We start from the raw sequence: 19,784 nt of genomic DNA, 5'->3' as shown, positions 1-19,784 counted from the left end.
GATACGCTAATCGAAATTTAGGCGATTAATTCTGCAGATATCTGATATCTGATATCTTCAAAAATTTCATTTAGACAATTTTTTGTCATTGTAATTTCAAAATTTATACAATTTTTTTTTTTTTTTTTTAGCAAAAATTACTCAAGATGTCATTTTTTTAATTTTTAATTTGGAAGTCTTAATATAATTCATATTTTTATAAAATATTAACTCGAGATTACACTAAAGTATATACAAGATTTTATTAATTTTTTTATATTGTTGATTTTTAAATTCCTTACTGTAAACTAATAAATTTTTTATATTTCAACATCGAAATCATTATCATTCTGTTTCGCTTTCTTTAGAATTCGTAATCCTAGTGGAATTTCTCAAACATTCCTCGAAACATGCGTGTTCCAACGGTATATCGAAATAATTAGTAACAGTCCCACACTCTTGGCATGCTCCGGCAGCGCAAAAGCTTTTCCACAATTAAAAGATTAAGATATCGAACGTCAACACAAGAGCTGGCCTCTCGGGATGCATGTTTCTCGCGTGTCCGCCCTCGCGCATGATTTCTATCTACGTCAGTACCCCGCGATAACGATAATAACGGTGTCTGCCGGGTCCATTCATGTCGAACGCGTTTCTCATGGCATTTCCTACTTCGCCTTCCGTTCTCTTCCACACCGTGCGAGTAACTCCTCCTGGATGCTCGGCAAGGTACCGGAGCCGGAGATGATCACCTTGAGGTCTAACGGTATAACGCTCTCGCCGCCGCCGTTTGTTTCGTCCCGAGATCGCGTTTAGGGTACTTTTCTGCTTGGCCGTCAACGAAAGTACATGCAGCCGGGATGTAACTGTATATAGGGATGAGAGTGAATTTCGTCACGACGAGACGATGGCGACAACGATGGCGACGACGAGACGGAAGTCTCAGACTCGCAGCAACAACAGCAATCGTTTCGCTTGACTCGTTTCTTATCGCGCTGACCTTTTGCGCCAGAAACTTATCGCCAATGTGGGAGTACGGTCGGATTTGTGTTTTACACTTATTTTTGCGAATAACGGGACTCGAAAGTTAACAATCTTAGTTTGAAATCATTAGTTTTATATATTTGCAATAAATTAAAAATATTGCTGATTAAATCTTATATTATATAGAGTAAGCTCAGAGTCTGTGCCTGCCAGACTGAGATTTTATAAGAAATTAATTTAAGAAATTAATTTAAGAATTTAATTTTGGAAAAATTATTTTATTTTTATGAAAAGAAAAGATTTTTATTTTTATTTTTATTGATTTTTTCCAAGATTGTTTTATTTATTTTTTATTTTATTTTCTTTTATTTTTACCTTCTGCTTTTCTTTTCATCTTCCTATAGAAAAGTAAATTTTTGGAATAATCAACAAGCAAGATAAACATTAAAAATTAGCTAAGGCCATACTAGGATAAATGAAGAGTATTTTTAAAAATCTCTGATTGCTCTGAAAAGCTGATTTGTAAAAATATATAAAATAGCCGTGATAACTTCAGCGATTTTTGGCCGCTAATTTTTTGAGGAAGCATTTTTCGATTCATGTTTATAGGAAATTTTTTATTCAAAATTAAATTTCCTATAAAATCTCAAAGTTTGGCCATAACTGTGCCCACCCTGTATAATCTAATGCAACAATCTTATATAAAATAATCTATATTTTTCTCGCAAAATGGCTCGCGTTATAAAATTGAATGTCCGTATCTTAGATATTAATTGTTTTTGTATCACGTTGATTTGAAGAAACGGGCACAATTTGAGGCGATAACTTAATCGCGTGGCGATTAAAAGTGAAGCTTCTTGACCACGTGTTCGCAGGTTGTAGTGGCATAGGCAGACGCGCGCGTCTACCTTTCTTCGTCTGATCCGTGAAAGGTGGAAGGAAGCAAAGCGTACACTAACGCTGCCATTGGCCTCGTGCAGTATGGTAAGTGTGTTAACAACGTAACGGGGTGAATGCCCTCGGTAGACCTAGACCCAAAAAGCGTTCTCGTAGCAAGCCACTGACACTGGGTTATAAGGCGAAGTCATGTGACGCGATGCATGCGTATAAGTCGTGCACCCGCGTTGCATACACGCGTGCACGCATGCACGCACATTTATTTTCAGATAGCGGGGATCACCTATAATGTGTCCGTGTATATAAGTGGCATCGTTCGGAATAGCATCGTTTCCCGAACGAGGTCTCGTGAGGTAAGACAGTTCGGTGATAATTTCGGTCCGTAAATAGCATCATAAATTTGTCGATAATCTCGACGTCGATAGATTTATAGCATTCCTTCACTCTAGAATCGTTACGCTGAGAATTCCCCATTGTTCGAAAACATTCCCTCTCTCTTAGAAAATGATATCCCCTTTAAACGTTTCGATGGGCTTTTGACGAATTTTTCATATTTTTTTCGATAATCATAAAAGATTGTATAATTATATATATATATTTGTTCAGTTAAATAAAAATTTTATTTTTAACGAGATAATTTAATATAAAAAAATAGCTGAAAAATTAAAATTTAATTACAAGATATTATATAATAAAATCTGTGCGACTTTTCGACAATGTTTGCAAAAAGATGCGAACGAATATCAGAGATTAAAGAACAGAAAAAAATTTATTTGCGGTTTCACATGTTACGGAGTAATGGGATAATTTTTAACTCGTTAAAATCGAATTCTCGATCTTGATCACCGTTAATTAGCGAAAGTATAATGTGTGACTAAAACAGATTTTCGGTGGGGCATCGGTCGTTACGATGATTCGTTAATGCTCCAGTTATTATCCAATACTCTCTTCCAAATGCTCGAGTTTTTATCTGCTCGAGAATTTTGTGGTCACGCATACCCGAGTCTCGGTGTAGAGCGTCATCGAATCTCTCGATGACACAGCGATGACGTTTCTCGGAATAATTTAATCGGAATTGCTAATTTGATTGTCATTAATTTAAAAAAAATCGATGAAATCAATGAAGTAATCATACTCTTTCTAGTCACTGACCTCAGAATCAAAGTTATCGGATATTTAAAAGAAGCTACATAACTTCTTGCGAAAACATGCCTATGAAAATTACATTGTAATTAAATAGTAACAGATAATTAAATGACGTGACGTTAAGAGACAACTACGTTAATAAACGCGCTCTACATTTTTGCGTTTCTGTTTACTTGAACGTCGATCATCAGCAAGCATTGACCTCACTTCTCGTTTCGTGCGTTCGCTGAAGGGAAACACCGGAAATGCATTGCGCGTGTGTAAATTGCATACGAGCTCATCAGTAGCAATGCTCTCTCGAGGGTGAGAAGTTCGTAGCGCACACTTGGGGAAAGTAGCTCATCTCCCTCTCTACAAAAATAATTGCTCTTCTATTTATGCGCGTACGATTATTCGCTAATATTGAAAAGTTATTCTCTTTTTTTATTCTTTAAAAATTTGCTCGTATTTTAGTGCAAGAAAAAAAAAATTAACGAAAATAAAAAGAAGAAAAAAATTCAAGTTCACCACATTTCTTGAAAAATAAAAGAGGAGATAAGATACTTTGATTTGTTGAGAAAAAATTTTCGGAAAAAAAATTGAAGACGAGAAATGCACATTTTAAAGAAAGCATTATCAAATATATTTACACCTAAAGGTTCAAAATTTTTACACGTCCACATTTGATAAAATGCATATATGAATATGTACGAAGTTTGATTTTTAGACTTGATCATTTGCCTGATTTTTCTTCTTTGACAGTTCCGTAGGAGCATTTCCATAGGGGCAAGTTTTCAAATCCTTAGAATCAAATTTCGCATTCGTGCCATATTTTATTGAATTTCCCTTTTCTTACTTCTTCTTGTGAATGAAATGAAACGCATGTCAAATAATACTCAGAATCTCTACTCTTTGATATCGGTCAAAATCGGAACACTTAATTTTTTTGCTTACTTGAATTAGGTCATGGTTAGCTTGTCAATTAATTAAAATTAAATATGATTCAGTGATGGATAATCCAATTAGAAAATTTTTTCCTACACTTTTATTTAAATGAAATTAACTACAAAAAAATTAAGGGCATATGGTATCATATAATACTAATTAAATATTAATTAAATTTAAGAATATAATACATTTATATAAAATATGTATATTATGTCCTATATTAATTGCGAAAAGACAAGTAATGCGAAACTAAAGTTAAAAGTTTAAAGAATCTTTTAGCTGAAAGAAAGTGCGAATTTTAAGACGTGATATATAAAATTTTCCTTTAAGCTAGGGTTTCGATCGGTTATTTGGCATTCGTCAAGGTGACCGAGCACCGCGGGCAAAGCACTTTTCTCCGCGAGGAGAACTCGCTTTTCCGCGCCGTAACGCAGTTTCGTCTTCTCGCGGATCGGGGCCGTTCGCTGTTATACAGTGACGGATTTAGCAAATGTCGGGCCCAAAGTGCAAAAACATGATAAAGAAAACGCAATTTTAATCGCTACATGAAAAACAATATATAATATTTATCAATATTGTGCGAACATTTCGCGCGAGGCTTATTAATTATTTTATAAACCTATTTTTTATTTTTTATTTTTTTTTTAATTTTAATTTATTATTATTTTTATTTATTTATTATTATTTAATATATATTGTATAATATATATTATTATTATTATTATTTATTTATAATTTATAAACCTTATCTGCTACAAAGTATCGTAAAATTAAAATATTTTCACGCGCAAAAAATTTTTTTACATGGATAAATATTTTACTGTCAATTTTTATTCAATTTTTTTCTCTCGCGAAATTCAATTGAGAAGTCCATCAAATCTGTTGTTATAAGATGATTATGTTGGCGTTTGTATATCGCGGTTTGCGAGGGGAAGGCGAGCAGCGTGAGGATATGTAGTATCTCCCGGGACCGTCGTCGGCGGATGGTGTAAGTCCATCCTTGATGGAGGTTACTCGGGGGCATCGTCCCACATCTCCTTGGATATGAACTTGCGTCTTCGTTCGACTTGCCGGTCGTCTCCCTTTGGCTTCTCCTTCCTCGTCTCCTTCGTCCTTCTTCCTGCCACCTCCATCTCAGTCCGCCGGCAACACCTTTCAGCCTCCCTCCATCTTAACCCGTCTTTCTCTCCCTTAGCCAGACTCCTTCGTTTTATTTCGCCTCGCTCTTTTCCCTGCTCATCTTTTTCTGTCTTTTTTTTTTTTTTTTTTTTTTTTTTTTTTTACGGTATACCATTAAATGATGCGTGCTTTTTTTAAATTTTCGCGAGTTTTTATTTTTTGCTTGTTACGTACAATTGCTTGCAATTGTAATGGTGAAGTCTTGTAATTAATAAATTGATTTTTCGGGAATCTTTCATTTTAGAGAAATATGAAAAAAATTTTAAATTAAAATTGCTCGCTTTTTTCGATAATTTTTGTCTGAATCTTGATGAAGGAACAAACAATCATTTCTCAAAAATTCTCAGAAATATCCTTAGCACGATATCCTTTCGATAATTATTATTTTTAGTTTACGCAATTTTCGTGAGGGATTCTGGAGCCAAGCGTTACATCACTGAGTGTCCCTCTGTTTTTTTTGTTTTTTTTTTTTTAATGGCAATGGACTCCCTCTTGAATTTTGTGCGAGCACCATAGAAAGTCAACGGACAAGGTAACGCGACCCGGATTACACTCTGAGGCATCGGTTCCTTCGCACTTTTCTTCTTCGTCCCGAAGAGACTCCGCCGCGTTCAGCTCAGGGTCAAGGCACTCTCTCGGAGGCAGCCAACGGAGACTATCCTCTTCCTCCTCCTCCTCCTCCTCCTCACCTTTCGTATCCTTCCACGAAGCCGAAAAGAGAAGCCGAGAGTTCCTGCTTTAATCCTTCTCTCGCTTCTCTCTTCCGTCATTCCAGCGCCGGTCGATGCGCCGATAGAGAAGAGATGGTCGGCAAGATCATCTCTTTCAATTTCATAATCATTTAATCCAAGGACGAAACGGCAAATGCGTCTTACAAAAATTCTTCAATAAAAGATCCTTTTAATAAAGTCAAAAATATACGAGCAAGATCATATTAGCAAGATGAAATTCGTATAATTAAATATAAAAAATATTTCTATTGAATTATAAGAAAAAAAAAAATTGCGTTGTTAATTAAATGTGAATATTTTTTTAAATATTCACATTAAAATTTTTTTATCATCACTTTCACTATTTTACCGCTATCATCTTCAATGATTATGAATACTCTTGCATTTTTACTTTTCGACATTACTTTCTGACGCAAGTTTTATCGAAGCGAACGTTTTCTTTTTCATTGCTATTAATATTAATACCGTCCCTCGCGTTTTACACAATCGATATGTTCTTACGTTCGTCTGGATTACGGAACGAACATCGATCTCTCTCGCTCTCGGTCCCGAAGGCGACGAGATAGTCGCCCGCGAACGGGATGCTAATGTCGCTCTCCACAATGTCAGCGGCCAAGGATTCGAGTTGGCGGACAGGTAAATGGCCCGAACGTTGAACCGTCGAATGACCTCCGACAACAACGGCCCCCATTTTCGATGTCGAAATCATCTCGCGCCGGTATGACTCCGCAACAATGGTGCGACGACTCTACGATTCGTGAGCCGGCACCTCATTATTCGGGCCGATCTGGAAAAATTTAAAGCAGCACGTCGATGTAACTATATATATATATGTGTGTATATTTATTGTGACATCGAAAGCAAGGAAACTTTTTTATCGCGATGCTTTTATAAGATACTACACGTAACTATGAAAAGAGCGATTAAAAATAAAAATAAAAACTTGAAAATAGACTTGCTTGTGCGTCACAGTTTTGCCAAGGCTTTGGATTTTGTGAAAATGATGAAAGTAACATTTAATAATTTGTCACATTGATATCTAAGAGCAGATAAAAAATACAAGATTTTTCATATTCTAAATTTTTAAAAATCTTTTTTTTTTTTTTCATATCATTATACATTTTTTTAATCAAAGATTTTATCAAAGTGTAATACGATCTTGCTTTTAATATCATAATATGTATGATTAAGCCTGTTAAAATATTGATTTGCATTATAAATAATTAAAAAAACTTATAAATTTAGTTTTCTCTTATTTTCTAATTCTTATTTTTAATTAATGTTATGATATTATTATCGTGATTGCCAATTTATAACGATTATGTTATTTGTTTTATACGATGTATAAAATATCTCTTATAATCGAAGTTCTCATGAAACACGTGATACAAATTCCGAAAAGCAAAGTGTATCTTTAATTTAGATAACAGAATATTAATGAGGCTCGTAATTAACATGCGATATATATGGCATAAATGAATAATTAATGAAATCGATAATACGATCACACGATCGAGATATATTGGTTACGATTTGCGGATAATTTCTTATGAGAAGAAAATTTAATTGAACATGATAGACATTTGTAAACGAGATAAAAATATTTTTTTTTCCTTGCTTCTGTCAATATTCAATTCTAGCGATCAAGAACATCTTTGTAAAATCGTACACGTGTTTTATTGACAATCGTCAGTGAATAATAAAAAAAACTTTTCTAAAAATATTTTATTGCTTTAAACGTACTAAAAAAAATTTTTCACGTATAAAGAGTACTTCGAATCGAGTAAATTTTAAATAGTATGCACTTTTTTAGAGTAAAACAGGGAGACATATTAAATCAATTTTTATTTAATTTTTATTTACTCTACAAATCTATCAATTTTCTTGGAAATCGAACGGACTTGGTTTGGGAACATTCCTCGTCGGCACGCGAAAACGAACGATTTTTATTTTTATCGTGGAAGTCGAAGGAGCACGGCACAAGGCCACGCGGCTAGTCATTGACCCCGGCAGATCGAATACTTTAACAATCATTCTTCGGCGTGATTCCGACACGTCGTGTTGGTGCGAGAAAGATAGACGAGGGACACGGGAAATGAACCGAAAAAAGGAGCGACGAAGAAGGGATAGAGGAAGCCAGGACCCTCGGCAGTACAAACTGGCCCGCCGAGGATATAACGTTATGTCCATTAGATTCCGGGGAGGGCCGAGAGACGAGCAATCATGACCGATGTCCACATAGACACTGACAGACGAGGTTGGGAGCATTCAAAGCTCTTTCATCCTCTTCGATACGAGGATGATTTAAGAGAGAATTTTCCTATAAAATGAAAAAAATATAAAGAGCATAGACGACTTTGATCTTGACTTAGATATTCTGTTTCACGATTTCAAAATTGTATCGCTAATATGTTCGCGTATTTAAGAAATTTCGATATGTCAAATAATATTGAAATAATATCACAATTTTTTGGATTGTACAATATATTTAATTAATAATAATTTTTAGTTTTTATTTAACTTTTATTAATTACACTTAATTACATAATTTAATTTAATTAATTATAAAATTCAATACAAATAGAAGGGAGAGAAATAATATATTACTTATATATTTAAAAAACGTATTTAAACAATATATAAATATATATTATAATAAATGACTTAACTCTTTTATCCAATAAAAGAAGCAAATAAATTGCAGAAATTCTTTTATGGGCATTTTCTTTCGCTTATTTTTTAATTATTTATGCAACATAGTAATACGCACAATTCGTAAGAAACATTCCTTTTTTTATCTCATCTACTCGATAACAATTACGGATGAAGGTCTATTAATCTCGCGCTTGCGTAGACGAGTCCCATGGAATAATTTTCAGGGACAGTGTCGAGAGCGAAGCGTGAGCGGGACAGAGTCAAGGCGAATGACGTTTGTGGTGGAGACGAGGAGGAATGGTGGCGAGGGAACGGAGGGGCGGCAGCCTCCTCCGGAGAGAGAGAGAGAGGCACGGCTCTCGCTCTTCCTCTATACGGGACGCGGTCGAAGACACGAGACACCACCTCGGTCGCTCGTTACATAAGTAAGGTAAAGGATCTTCTCTTCTCTCCTTGAGCCGATCCACATTCGCGATTATACCACTTTCCATCGACCTCACTTTACCCCGAGCGCGCTCGCACGTGCGTGCGTGCGTGTGTATGCGTGGTGTGCGTAGAACGTGCGTAATTAACAGCACAACAAATATCGCAGGGGAATTTTTTTTAATACAGTCATGCATTCGCTAAATTATGATGCTTACGAGCGACTCTGCATTGAAGCGTTTCGTTAACTGATTTAATAAGCGCGATCAAGTTTATATTTTTGAAAAAAAGAGGAATTGTTTTATAGAAATGATAGAAATGATAGATTCTATTACGCATATATAAAGAATTATCATCTCAGGAATATTGTACGAATGCTGGTATTAAAAAATTTGTTTTTACATTTTTTTTTTTTATAAAAGTGGAGAAAGAAAATGTTTTCACACACATAAAAAAACAATTTATTTTTTCGGCATAATGTACGAGAGATGCATAGCTTTTTTTATTTTAAACTAAAAGAATTTTAATTTCAATAGACTAGAAATTTAAATTATTATTTCTCTTTGTAGATTTTTTTTTATTGTCGATAGATACTATGAAAAATAAGGGTAAACAAAGTGAAAAGTTTGTGTGAAACATTAAGATTTGTTTACTAGTGGTAGGTGACGTGAAAATTTCTTTTGTGGGAAATGAGAAAGTCTTCGATTTTCTTTCACGAAAATCTCGAAACTTTGTAACGCCTAGAGATCGTATGCCGAGAGACGTAAAGGAACAATTGTAAAATAGATTTTGATAAATTGACGTGGAAGCCGACGAAATAAATAGCAATTTGGTGGTCGTCGCACAATAGCTCGCTGTCACGGAGAAGAACGTGAGGCCGTGCGTGCATTGACTTATTGTGTGACCTCCGACAACACGACCTTAATGTGAATGATGAACTCGACGCGGATTTACGTACGGTGACCCTGTATATCCAGCTGTGCATGCCGAAATAAAGTCGCACTTTTACCCTACGTATATCTTCGTTTCGAACTAATTTTTAATCTTTAGATTGCTGAAATCGAATAAATTTATAGGAGAAGAAAAATAATTAGTAGAACTAAATAATGTAGACATTGAAGATGATGAGAATATAATCGTGCGTCATTATTTTTATATAGTTTCTGTTATTTTTTTCCACATTTGATAAGATAATTTGATTTTCGATTTAATAGAAATTTAATTAATTGCTTTTTCATTCTCTCTCTCATTGAATTTTATCGAGCTCTTAGTCTTATTCATTTCTTAAATTTAAACTTGAAAATAGTATTTTATGATAAAAACTTGTAAATTAGTGTGATTTGTTTAAAAACAGACTAGATAAAAAAACTATATTAACTAATTATAAGAATTAGAGTTTTCTTCTTTTTACTATGGATAACTGTTTTTCTCGTTATAATATTCTACAGGGAAATACTATAGACATCTAAAGCTGAAAAGTAGAACTATGTTACACCTGTGGATAAATCATCAACCGAAGGTAGATTTTTACACAATTTTCTCTACTAGAACATGACAGCAGAACTTGTCATTTATCAGATGCTAAATTATCTTTCCATTTTATTTAATTAATTTAATTAATTTTATATATGAAACGCGAATTTATATGAATAAATTATTTATGCAAAGCAATATTTATTTGATCGCGTCATAATTCTAAATTATAACAATTTGTCTGACTGAATTAAATTCACAGATGTAACTATTTTTTCACTTAATTAATTAGCCTTTTTTTGCACATGACATAATTAAAATGGAAAATTAATTATATATGAATTACTTATATATTAAGAGTTTAAAATCTAATTTTATATGCAAATAAGAAAAAAAGATCTATTTTTATTACGTTTTCTTTAATTTATTTAGTTCATAAAACTTTTGCGTAAATTTATTTATCATTCAAATTTATGATCATGATATAATATAAATGAATTAAAAGCGGATAAAGTTTATTGATTATTGACGAAATGACAATTTTATCATTGTCGCATTTATAACATTTTTAATTTGAAGAAAATATTTGACGATACGATATCTTGAATTATAAAGAATATGAAGGGACAGAAAACTCGGCATGTAAATAATTACATTTATTTATTTATCAATTTTACAATGTAACAGTGTGTATAGGATACGCTGAATATAGAATAATCTCTTCTTATCGTTTATTAATTAAGGCGATTAGTGTGTAAGTGACTCCGTCGGAACATACATGTATATTATAGCACGTGTGACTTATATTGATCGCGATTAAAAATTCGAACGTTTGCGATTCTCAAATTTATGTTGTAGTTCCGCGTTCGTAGACTTAATTCGCGCACACTTACTTTCATTCGCGTTGTATAACAATAGATTTGATATTAAGTATCCTGTAATGAAGTAAATTATTGTAAGACGTTAGTTTCTTTTTTTTTTTTTATTTTACTTCTATGGTACTCGATGCGGATAAGGCCACAATTAGTGTTTCCGCGAGTGCGTCCATCGCGCACTCGTACGCATGTATGTTATTATGTATGTACGTCGTATGGGTGTGTATGTGTGCGTACATGTATATGTGTTTTTTCTACTCCCCTTTTTTTTTTCTTTTTCAATAAAATAGTATGTTATGTGAGGTTTGATTTTCCGTGATATGTGTGTTTGTATATGTGTGGGTTGTTTGTGCATCGTGCGGGTGCATGCGTGCGTGTGTGTGTATATGTATATGTGTTGTGTGTATAGGCGTGTATACGTGTGTGTGCGCGCAATTTATACGGGACGAATCTCTACGACGATATGCATATGTTTTTCTCGAAAAAAAAAAAGAGGGGGAAACAGAGAAGAGAAGAGAGCCAGAACATTGTTGAGTGATGATACAAAAATACTTTTGGAAATATTATTTAATATATACGGAAAATATTATTAATTAGACCATTTTTTTAGAAACTTAATTTTCGATGAGTTTTGTACATAAATTAATAATAGGATATACTATAGTATTTCGATATTATTTTTTTTTCTATTGACAGAATTGTACAGAAAGGAAAAGAGAGAAAGAGAAAAAGATGTGGTGTCGATTGAATAGATTTATGTGTAATGTGTATCGTGCATGTACGTGTATGTGTTAAACTGTCGTGTTTTTTTTGCGTGTATGTATAATTACAGACACACACACACATACACACACATGCTATATAAGACTCTCCTTTTGCGCGCACATGCGCATATCTCTCTATAATTGTACAAAGCAAAAATGATATTAGTAACATCACGAGAGCACGGAACGATTAGGCTTATTTATCATCCTAATCGTTTATATCGATAATCATCAATTATTACAGTAAGGCGATTTGATTTCTCTTTATCCAGCTCGTTGTGTGTATTCCTTTTTCTTTTCGGTTTTTATTTCTTTCTTTCTTCGATATTTCAACGGGACGATGAAGCAAATCATCTCAAATATAGAAAGATACACGTGTATCAGTGTTTCTTTTACAAACACACGTAGAACGAAATGACGAAGACTAATGTAGCTATGACTACGAAGCTAGAAACGATTCTCGTGTTCTCTCGCGCCGCCTTTCTTTCGATCAACCAGTAAAACCACTATGCTGACCAAGACGAGAACTTGGTCAGAGGATTTTCTTTGAAAAAAAAAAAAATTTTGTCAAAGTACGTCGGTCGTAAAAATTATCGCGGCTCTGTAATGCAAGTTCTTTCTTCATTACATTCATAACTTTTATTATATTTTCCCGCAATCTCATCTCTTGATATGACTTTATAAAATTCTTTACCGTCTGCATATTGCGTTCGTTTCGTGTCCGAATTGTCAAACTAATAAAATCGCGACGACGATTTTCGTTATGGCGTATAATAGAATCCGCTTGACTGTATGGATGCTGCATTCCGGAAGTCCCGCTCCCCCGTTCTTTCTCCCTTCCCTGCGCTGTCATCCTCGTCGTCGTGAAGTCGCGTTTTTTACATCAATTTCATTTTGGCGCATTCGGGACAGATAATGTCGTCGCCATCGGTAATAAAACCACGTCCGACCAACGAGGTTTTGCAGCCCGCGCAGATGAAACAATCGTTATGCCAGTGCCTATCCTCGAATGAGATGAAGCGAGTGCCGCCGATACCTGGATAAATCAATCGAGTAACGCTTAGATTAGATTATATAATAATTCGAGGTTGAAACGCGAAAGGATTTCTAAGAATAAATATGCATACATCTATTAAAAATTGATTATCATCGTGAAAGATAATACACGTGTTTGTGGAAGAATCGATTACTATGATAGAAAAATCAAGCTGATCTAACTCTCAATAAATCTTTAATTCTTGCAACATTTTCTCAGAAATTCTTAGAATTTTTTTAGATGCTATTTTTAATTTATTTTTTTGAATGCTATTTTCAATTTATTGTTAATTAATTTGTATTAATTTTTTTAGATATATAATCAGAAGAATTTTTTAAAATTAAAATTAGAGATCGTGAAATACTACGTTGTTAAAATAATACGTACCGGTAATCGGTTTAGAGCAAGCGGTGCATCTCTTGGCGAAAAGCTCGCCAAAGCACTCGGCGCAATACGGTTTGTCATCGCGCGATGTAAATCGCTGTCCCGCCAGGGAGTTGTTGCAGTTGCTGCAAGTGAAGCAATCTCTGTGCCACGGTTCGTTCTTATATGTCACGCCGCCGCTGGTGATAATCTGCGATAAAGTATAACAATTTTTTTTTATAGGTTTCTTTCTACAGGATATATCGTTTCGTATCACAATTTATCGCGACGGCTTATCGCTTCCTAGATATTTAATAGGGCATACGTGTTTGGAGAAGTCCTTTCAGTACAAATAAATTATTTTCAAAAATCAGTACAGCAAAAATTAAATTGACACTCACAGAATTGGAGAAAAGACAATGTCTGGCATAAAAGATATTAACATATACGAAAATAAATATGTCTCAAAAATAAAAAAAAGAGTACATTATAGTAATCGATATATTATCTGAATCAATATGATTAATGAGATTTATATAATTAAAGTATCTATATTTATTTATTTAGCAATTATATCTCGTCAATTTATCAGATTGAAATTTATGGTTTTCCAACGAGATCTCATTTTCAATTCATCTGTGCATTCGCTTCGTGCGCGATATTTAATAAACGAACGCGAGACGAGTATGCAAAGTAATTGCCGATATAGTGAAAGGGGTAGCTCACCTTGTTGCACTTAACACACCGGGTGGCGAATTTGTCCTCATAACATCCGGCACAGTAAATCTCCTGTTCGCGCGGGATAAAGCTCTTCGTGCCAATGGGATTCTTGCAAACCACACAGCAGAAGCACTTCTCGTGCCATTGTCTGGTCTTATATTCCATCTTCTTAGTGCCTGAAACATGTGAGCAAAAAATTTATATAAGAATAATGCCTAAATAGTTTACTTAAAATAACGTATCTCTTTGGAAATCAAACAAAATCTTAAATCTGACTTGTATTGATCAAGTTTTTTATTTGCGAGAAAAAGAGAAACATATCTACTACGTATTCATATTTAAAATAGAATATAAAAATATTTCATTAATTTTTCTTTTAACTTCTTCCACATTCATAATCATTTTACTATTACTAAAATTGTTCCTGCATATGTTTGTTGACAATTTGTCGTTTCTTAATTAGTCGTAAAAATACGATGCTCCCTGATTGCATGTCGGAAAGAGAGAACCATTGCATAAAATTCAAATTAATATCTATGTATAATAAATAAGCGTAGGGGAGTTCGCGTTTTAGCGTCTAGACAGATGGTTGCATGCGGCGACTGGCGGGCTGCAAGTTCGCGATCGCGTGTATATCGTATTACGTTTCCGCATTGAGGACTTTTTTTTTTTTTTCTCAATCTACAATTAGCACATGCACAGGTGCAGGCAGTCGCGTGGGAACAAGAACAATCGGACCGAAATTAACGGCACTTTGGAGATTCGAATAACGCGACTGCAGATTAGCAATTAAAAACTTAAATTATTCACATATATATAAGGCTTTTATCAAAGAAGGAATATAAACATAGCCAGGTGACCTGGAAATATTTATGAGAAAAAAAATGTTATATAGAGAGCTTTATATTTAATATATGATAAATCATGGAATAATAAAATTATCTTTTGTTATTGGAACTTTATCTAGAATGTCACCGACTGAGAGTGCATTTAACACAATATCTCTCAGTTATTATAATTTTTTGTCATCAATCATCTTTGATTGTTATCTAGGGGTATTAAAGGGGCATCTCTGATGATTCAGTGCTCAGTGATATGGTTTCAGTGTTAAAAAATATATCTCGATGATTCATACGCGCAGAAATAAAGGCACACACAGTGTGTATTTGTAAAATTGAAACTAGTCACGTGCCGATCCTAAAAATTTGTTTTGCTTGCTGCAAAATTACTATAATCTAGAACTAGAAACGAGATGGTCGTGTTCTCTTTAAGATTAGGAGTATCATGCGAAGAACGTGACTTGACATTGTCTAGTTGACGAGTATTGTCAGCTCGTTATCGTTGTCACGTTCTGGCCTGTGATTTAAGAAATCGACATAGATAATATCCAAGATCATTGACTAGGAAATACAAACGTATTATTCGCCGCCAACGTCATATGAATTGCGTACTTGAAAACTGAAATTTGTGGTAGCGCGATTATTATATTATGAATATGCACATGCTATTTATAATTGCATGAAATAACTATGGAACGTGTGTAAGGTATATCTGTCGAAATTTTTTATAACTACTAACATTTGGAATGTCGTAGATAATGATAAAATCCGATTCACCCAACCATCAATCGATCAATGAATTAAATTTATTCGTGCGAACTTTGATCGAGGCGCTGTAATGTGGGCGTTTGCCTTGCCTCTTTTTCGCGTTTCTCATTTTTCTCCTTATGTCTGAGAGACAAGAAAACGAATTAATAACTCTATTTCGAAAGGTGAGCTAAGAGCCCGGGCAAACGACATACTTAAATGTGACATTAAATATGATATAACGTGTCTCATGAATCATCAGCTCAATTCTAAATGTTTACGATGTGGGATCACGTCTGAAGGATGACAGTCTCGGTGACGATTGAAGAGCTTCTTTCATTAAAAAAAAATACTCGAGTCTCTCCTCCCCTTCCTTTAGGCACCAAAGGTATAGGCACAAAATACATCAAAACGCGAATTTTGTGGAGATTAAATTTTAAACTCTTGTTAAATTGAGCTCTCGTTATATCTGAAGAATTCTTACCATATCGAGAGAATTGCGTTTGCATTATTATATATCGATGAATATATGAGTATGATAATCATACTCCATCATCGCCGATATAAATGTTGATTAATGAACAGCGCAATTGTCTACTCGATACTTACTAATTACTTATTGCGGATCAACTTGTTAATATAATTATAATATAATTATTTTTCCAATATTCAAAATAGATATAACGTGTGTACTCTCTCTGGGTACAATTTTTATTTATATAATTTTCTTTTTAAGTAAATAAATTTATATAATTTTCCTTTTTAAGTAAATAATTTTTTTTTTTTTTTTTTTAATTTTAATCAGGCACTTGAGATTTTAAAATTTACAGTTATTTTATTTTAATTTGACGACACGAGGGACGCGCTAAAGATGGACATTATATTATGTTCGCATATCTTTCGTACATGATACGTTGCCTTGTGGACCACTATGACTCAAGCGAAGATTCGTGACGTCACGTAAGCCCATGCAATACCACCGTATATGTATAAAGCTGATGGTCCAAGGTCGATGTGGTAATCTTCCGCGCGTCGCGTTAATCCATGAGTTATTCGCGTTACAAACGGGATGCGCTTATATGTAAAATTGAATATTTGCATAAAATTACACACCTTCATCAATTCATCGACATAAAATATTTATATGTAATTTACATATAAAACATTCTTTTATATGTAATCTTACCCGCGTCGTTTTAATCTTTTAGGATATACGGATTATTTTAAAAACAATCACAATTTTATAGATTTCTCAATCGATTAAATGAGAAAATTTGTCTTTGGAATCCATGGCTAGAATAACGAAGGATTTATACTTTTTAGATACAACAATATATAAATATTTGAAAGAATATAAAATATTATAATAATTTAATATAACAATATTTTAATTTAAAACAAGAGGATATTTATTTATATAATAGCGCGATTTTTAATAATATGACATATATAGGATATCTCTTAAAATGCTAGATGTTTTTTTAATCGCGGTGTCTAACACTAATCTACTTATTATGCTTATTCGTTTCTCCCCCTCATCGGATGAGTAACAGAAACACAATCTATTTCTGCGAATACCGTATTAATTATCATAATCTCTCCTTCTGGTGCTCGCTAATCTTTAACGCGATCGTACAACGGATTTTACGATTATCACTCGTCAAATTGGTAACACGCTCTCGTAAAGCCGACTATATCGAGAGGTGGAAGCTACCAAACCTACGTCAAGTCTAAATATAATTCAATGAGAAGCAGAAGTTACACTGGGTCCAAAAATTTCTTGACCCAGGCAAATTCCGCTTCACATCGAATGGAAAGCAAAGACAAAGTTATAAACTGTTCATCTCACGTATCTGCAAGTGATCATTTACTTTTATACTGTATAATTTAATTTACTTTTATTTTTAATCGTGTCTTTTAAAATTTATCTCAACTCTAATAGATTAATGACATTTATTTATAAATATATTCATATTTTGATGTGCGAATAAGCAACGTTAGCATTATTCTTAATTTGATTAATAAAATTGAGGGGTTGTATTTTTTTTTTAATTATAAAATTATATTTTTTAAATATAATTTTAAATAATTTTAATTTAAATATAATTTTTAAATATAATTTTTTAGATATAATTTTTTTTTTAATATAATTTGATGCCGAATATTTATATCTATGAATGAAAATGAAATTAAAATCTTACATTAGAGATCGCGGATTCACGAAAGAGATGTGATTTCGCAATATGATTTATTTGTTTGAATATACTACGCCAATTGATATTCAAACATGAACAATATATATCGATTTGCAATTATGACTGATGATATCACTCATATTAATACATCGATATCGGTGCTCTTATCCGAATGGAGTCATGTGATATGCGATTTCGATAATCTCGCGCGTGTAATTGCATCCATCTTTTTTTACCATTTCAGCAATATGACATGTATACGCATGACAGTTTATTATAAATTGCACAACTGTCTGCTTGTTTCTCTTGAAACATACGCAGTATTGCGCGTTAAACTTTCTGACGGGGCGATCGAAGAGAGGTGCACATATATTTTTTTCATCGCAAAACATGTCAATGCAGATTTTTCTTTACATTAAAGCGAATTCAAATTTATTTCATAATGATTTATGTCAATCATATAGGATCGCGCTGACAATGTCTGATTACTATATTTGCGCGAACAAATTACACTGCATCGGAACAAGCGTTATTAAACGTGCGACGAAAAAAATATCTTTTTGATAACATTGCATAATTTCAGCAGATATTTCTCAAATTTAATGCTACAAAAATGCTTAACAGCACAGTAATTATAATTAATATTTGCTAATTATCTTTTTATATATGAAAATTGAAAATTAATCGCTTAAATTCTTTTTTCTTTTTTTCGTCAGTTAATTTTGTTTGAAATTTCAACAGAATGTGTGTGCATGCAATTTAGTATTTTTAATTACAGTTTTAATACACATCCGACTCGATATTTACGATATCGTGAGTCACGTTTGCAATAAAATCAATCATAGATACGCGAGTCGTCACCCAAAGCTGCTCGTTTATACGTTCAAGGCTTCCTTGTACTTCTTTCCAATGACAACTCTAGTGTCATTTCGGAATTTTTGAGTTACAAACAATTAAAAATCCACAAATTTTATTAAATAAAACTTGAAGGATATAAATAAAAAGCCAAAAAAATTATGTTCTTTAAATTATAAATTTATATTGGACTTTATTTTTTTTTTAATTTTAATTAATTTATAATTTATCATAAAAATATTTAAAATTTCATTATATAAGAGTCACTTAAAATATGTATGTTTGAATAAATATTGAAGTATTTTAAAAATTATATTTATTTTTCTTTCATTAAAAATAAAATTATATTTAATATAAAATGCATTTTTACTTAAAAATCATTATGAATTGTAAAAAAAAAATATATTTAATCAATTTTGTGGATATTTATTTGTTGAGAAAAAGTTGACTTCAATTTTGTAAAGTAATTTGTAATGAGAGATAACGACGTGCAAAAACATCTTGTCATTTTTTCTAACTGTCAGCATAACCGACTTTTTAGTTCAATCACGTAGCGACTGTAAAACTTGTCATTGAACAATAGACGTGCAGCTTCGATGGAGCAATGAGATCGCGCTAGTATGTCTACAAGAAAGATTAAATGCAAATTGATTGAATGCCATTATCATATTTTAATTGTTTATTGTTTATTTCATGACCGTTTTTGCGCTTTCACTTAATCAGCAGCCCGATAATAATTTTTATTTAATGCTATTATAATTAATATTTAATCATGATTTTTTTTCATTTATATGCTTATTATTTTTACTTAATGATGATATCTATTTGTATCAAATGCGACATAGAAGAAATATGTCGAAGAAATATGATTTAATTTGCCTAACAAATTAAATCAACATTATTAATTTAACCGTTAAGTATGAGTTATTTTCATAAAAACAAAACTATTATAATAATTTGCGCATGTAAATATAATCATGAAAATAAGTGTCTTTTTAT

The 19,784-nt window shown here is 32.8% G+C and overlaps 2 protein-coding genes and 1 long non-coding RNA gene across 15 annotated transcripts in view; 2 read left to right on the top strand and 1 right to left on the bottom strand.

Moving 5' to 3' along the window:
* LOC126855852 (protein FAM76A) overlaps positions 1-1,856 on the top strand; it is a 56,139-nt gene extending 54,283 nt beyond the window's left edge. The window contains exon 7 of the mRNA XM_050603872.1: positions 1,836-1,856. The gene's annotated coding sequence lies outside the window, so the exon portion shown is untranslated. The remainder of the gene's footprint in view (positions 1-1,835) is intronic.
* A 3,009-nt stretch (positions 1,857-4,865) lies between these two features.
* LOC126855859 (uncharacterized) lies at positions 4,866-18,469 on the top strand. The gene is made up of 2 exons (XR_007688293.1): positions 4,866-5,215; positions 16,503-18,469. It is a non-coding gene; the product is annotated as an uncharacterized LOC126855859 (long non-coding RNA).
* The window catches only part of LOC126855830 (four and a half LIM domains protein 2), a 108,276-nt gene continuing 99,526 nt past the window's right edge, over positions 11,035-19,784 (bottom strand). For all 13 annotated transcript variants that reach the window (XM_050603821.1, XM_050603815.1, XM_050603817.1 and 10 more), the window contains 3 exons: positions 14,156-14,325; positions 13,454-13,640; positions 11,035-13,066 (listed from right to left, as the gene is read on the bottom strand). In XM_050603821.1, the coding sequence (XP_050459778.1) occupies positions 12,909-13,066; positions 13,454-13,640; positions 14,156-14,325 (515 nt within the window). In that variant the 3' untranslated portion in view covers positions 11,035-12,908. The remainder of the gene's footprint in view (positions 13,067-13,453; positions 13,641-14,155; positions 14,326-19,784) is intronic.

This window comes from Cataglyphis hispanica, chromosome 17 (genome assembly GCF_021464435.1).
Source record: "Cataglyphis hispanica isolate Lineage 1 chromosome 17, ULB_Chis1_1.0, whole genome shotgun sequence".
Taxonomy (NCBI): domain Eukaryota; kingdom Metazoa; phylum Arthropoda; class Insecta; order Hymenoptera; family Formicidae; genus Cataglyphis; species Cataglyphis hispanica.
The sequence above is the reverse complement of the archived record's forward strand: the minus strand, read 5'-3'. Positions and strand labels throughout refer to the sequence as shown.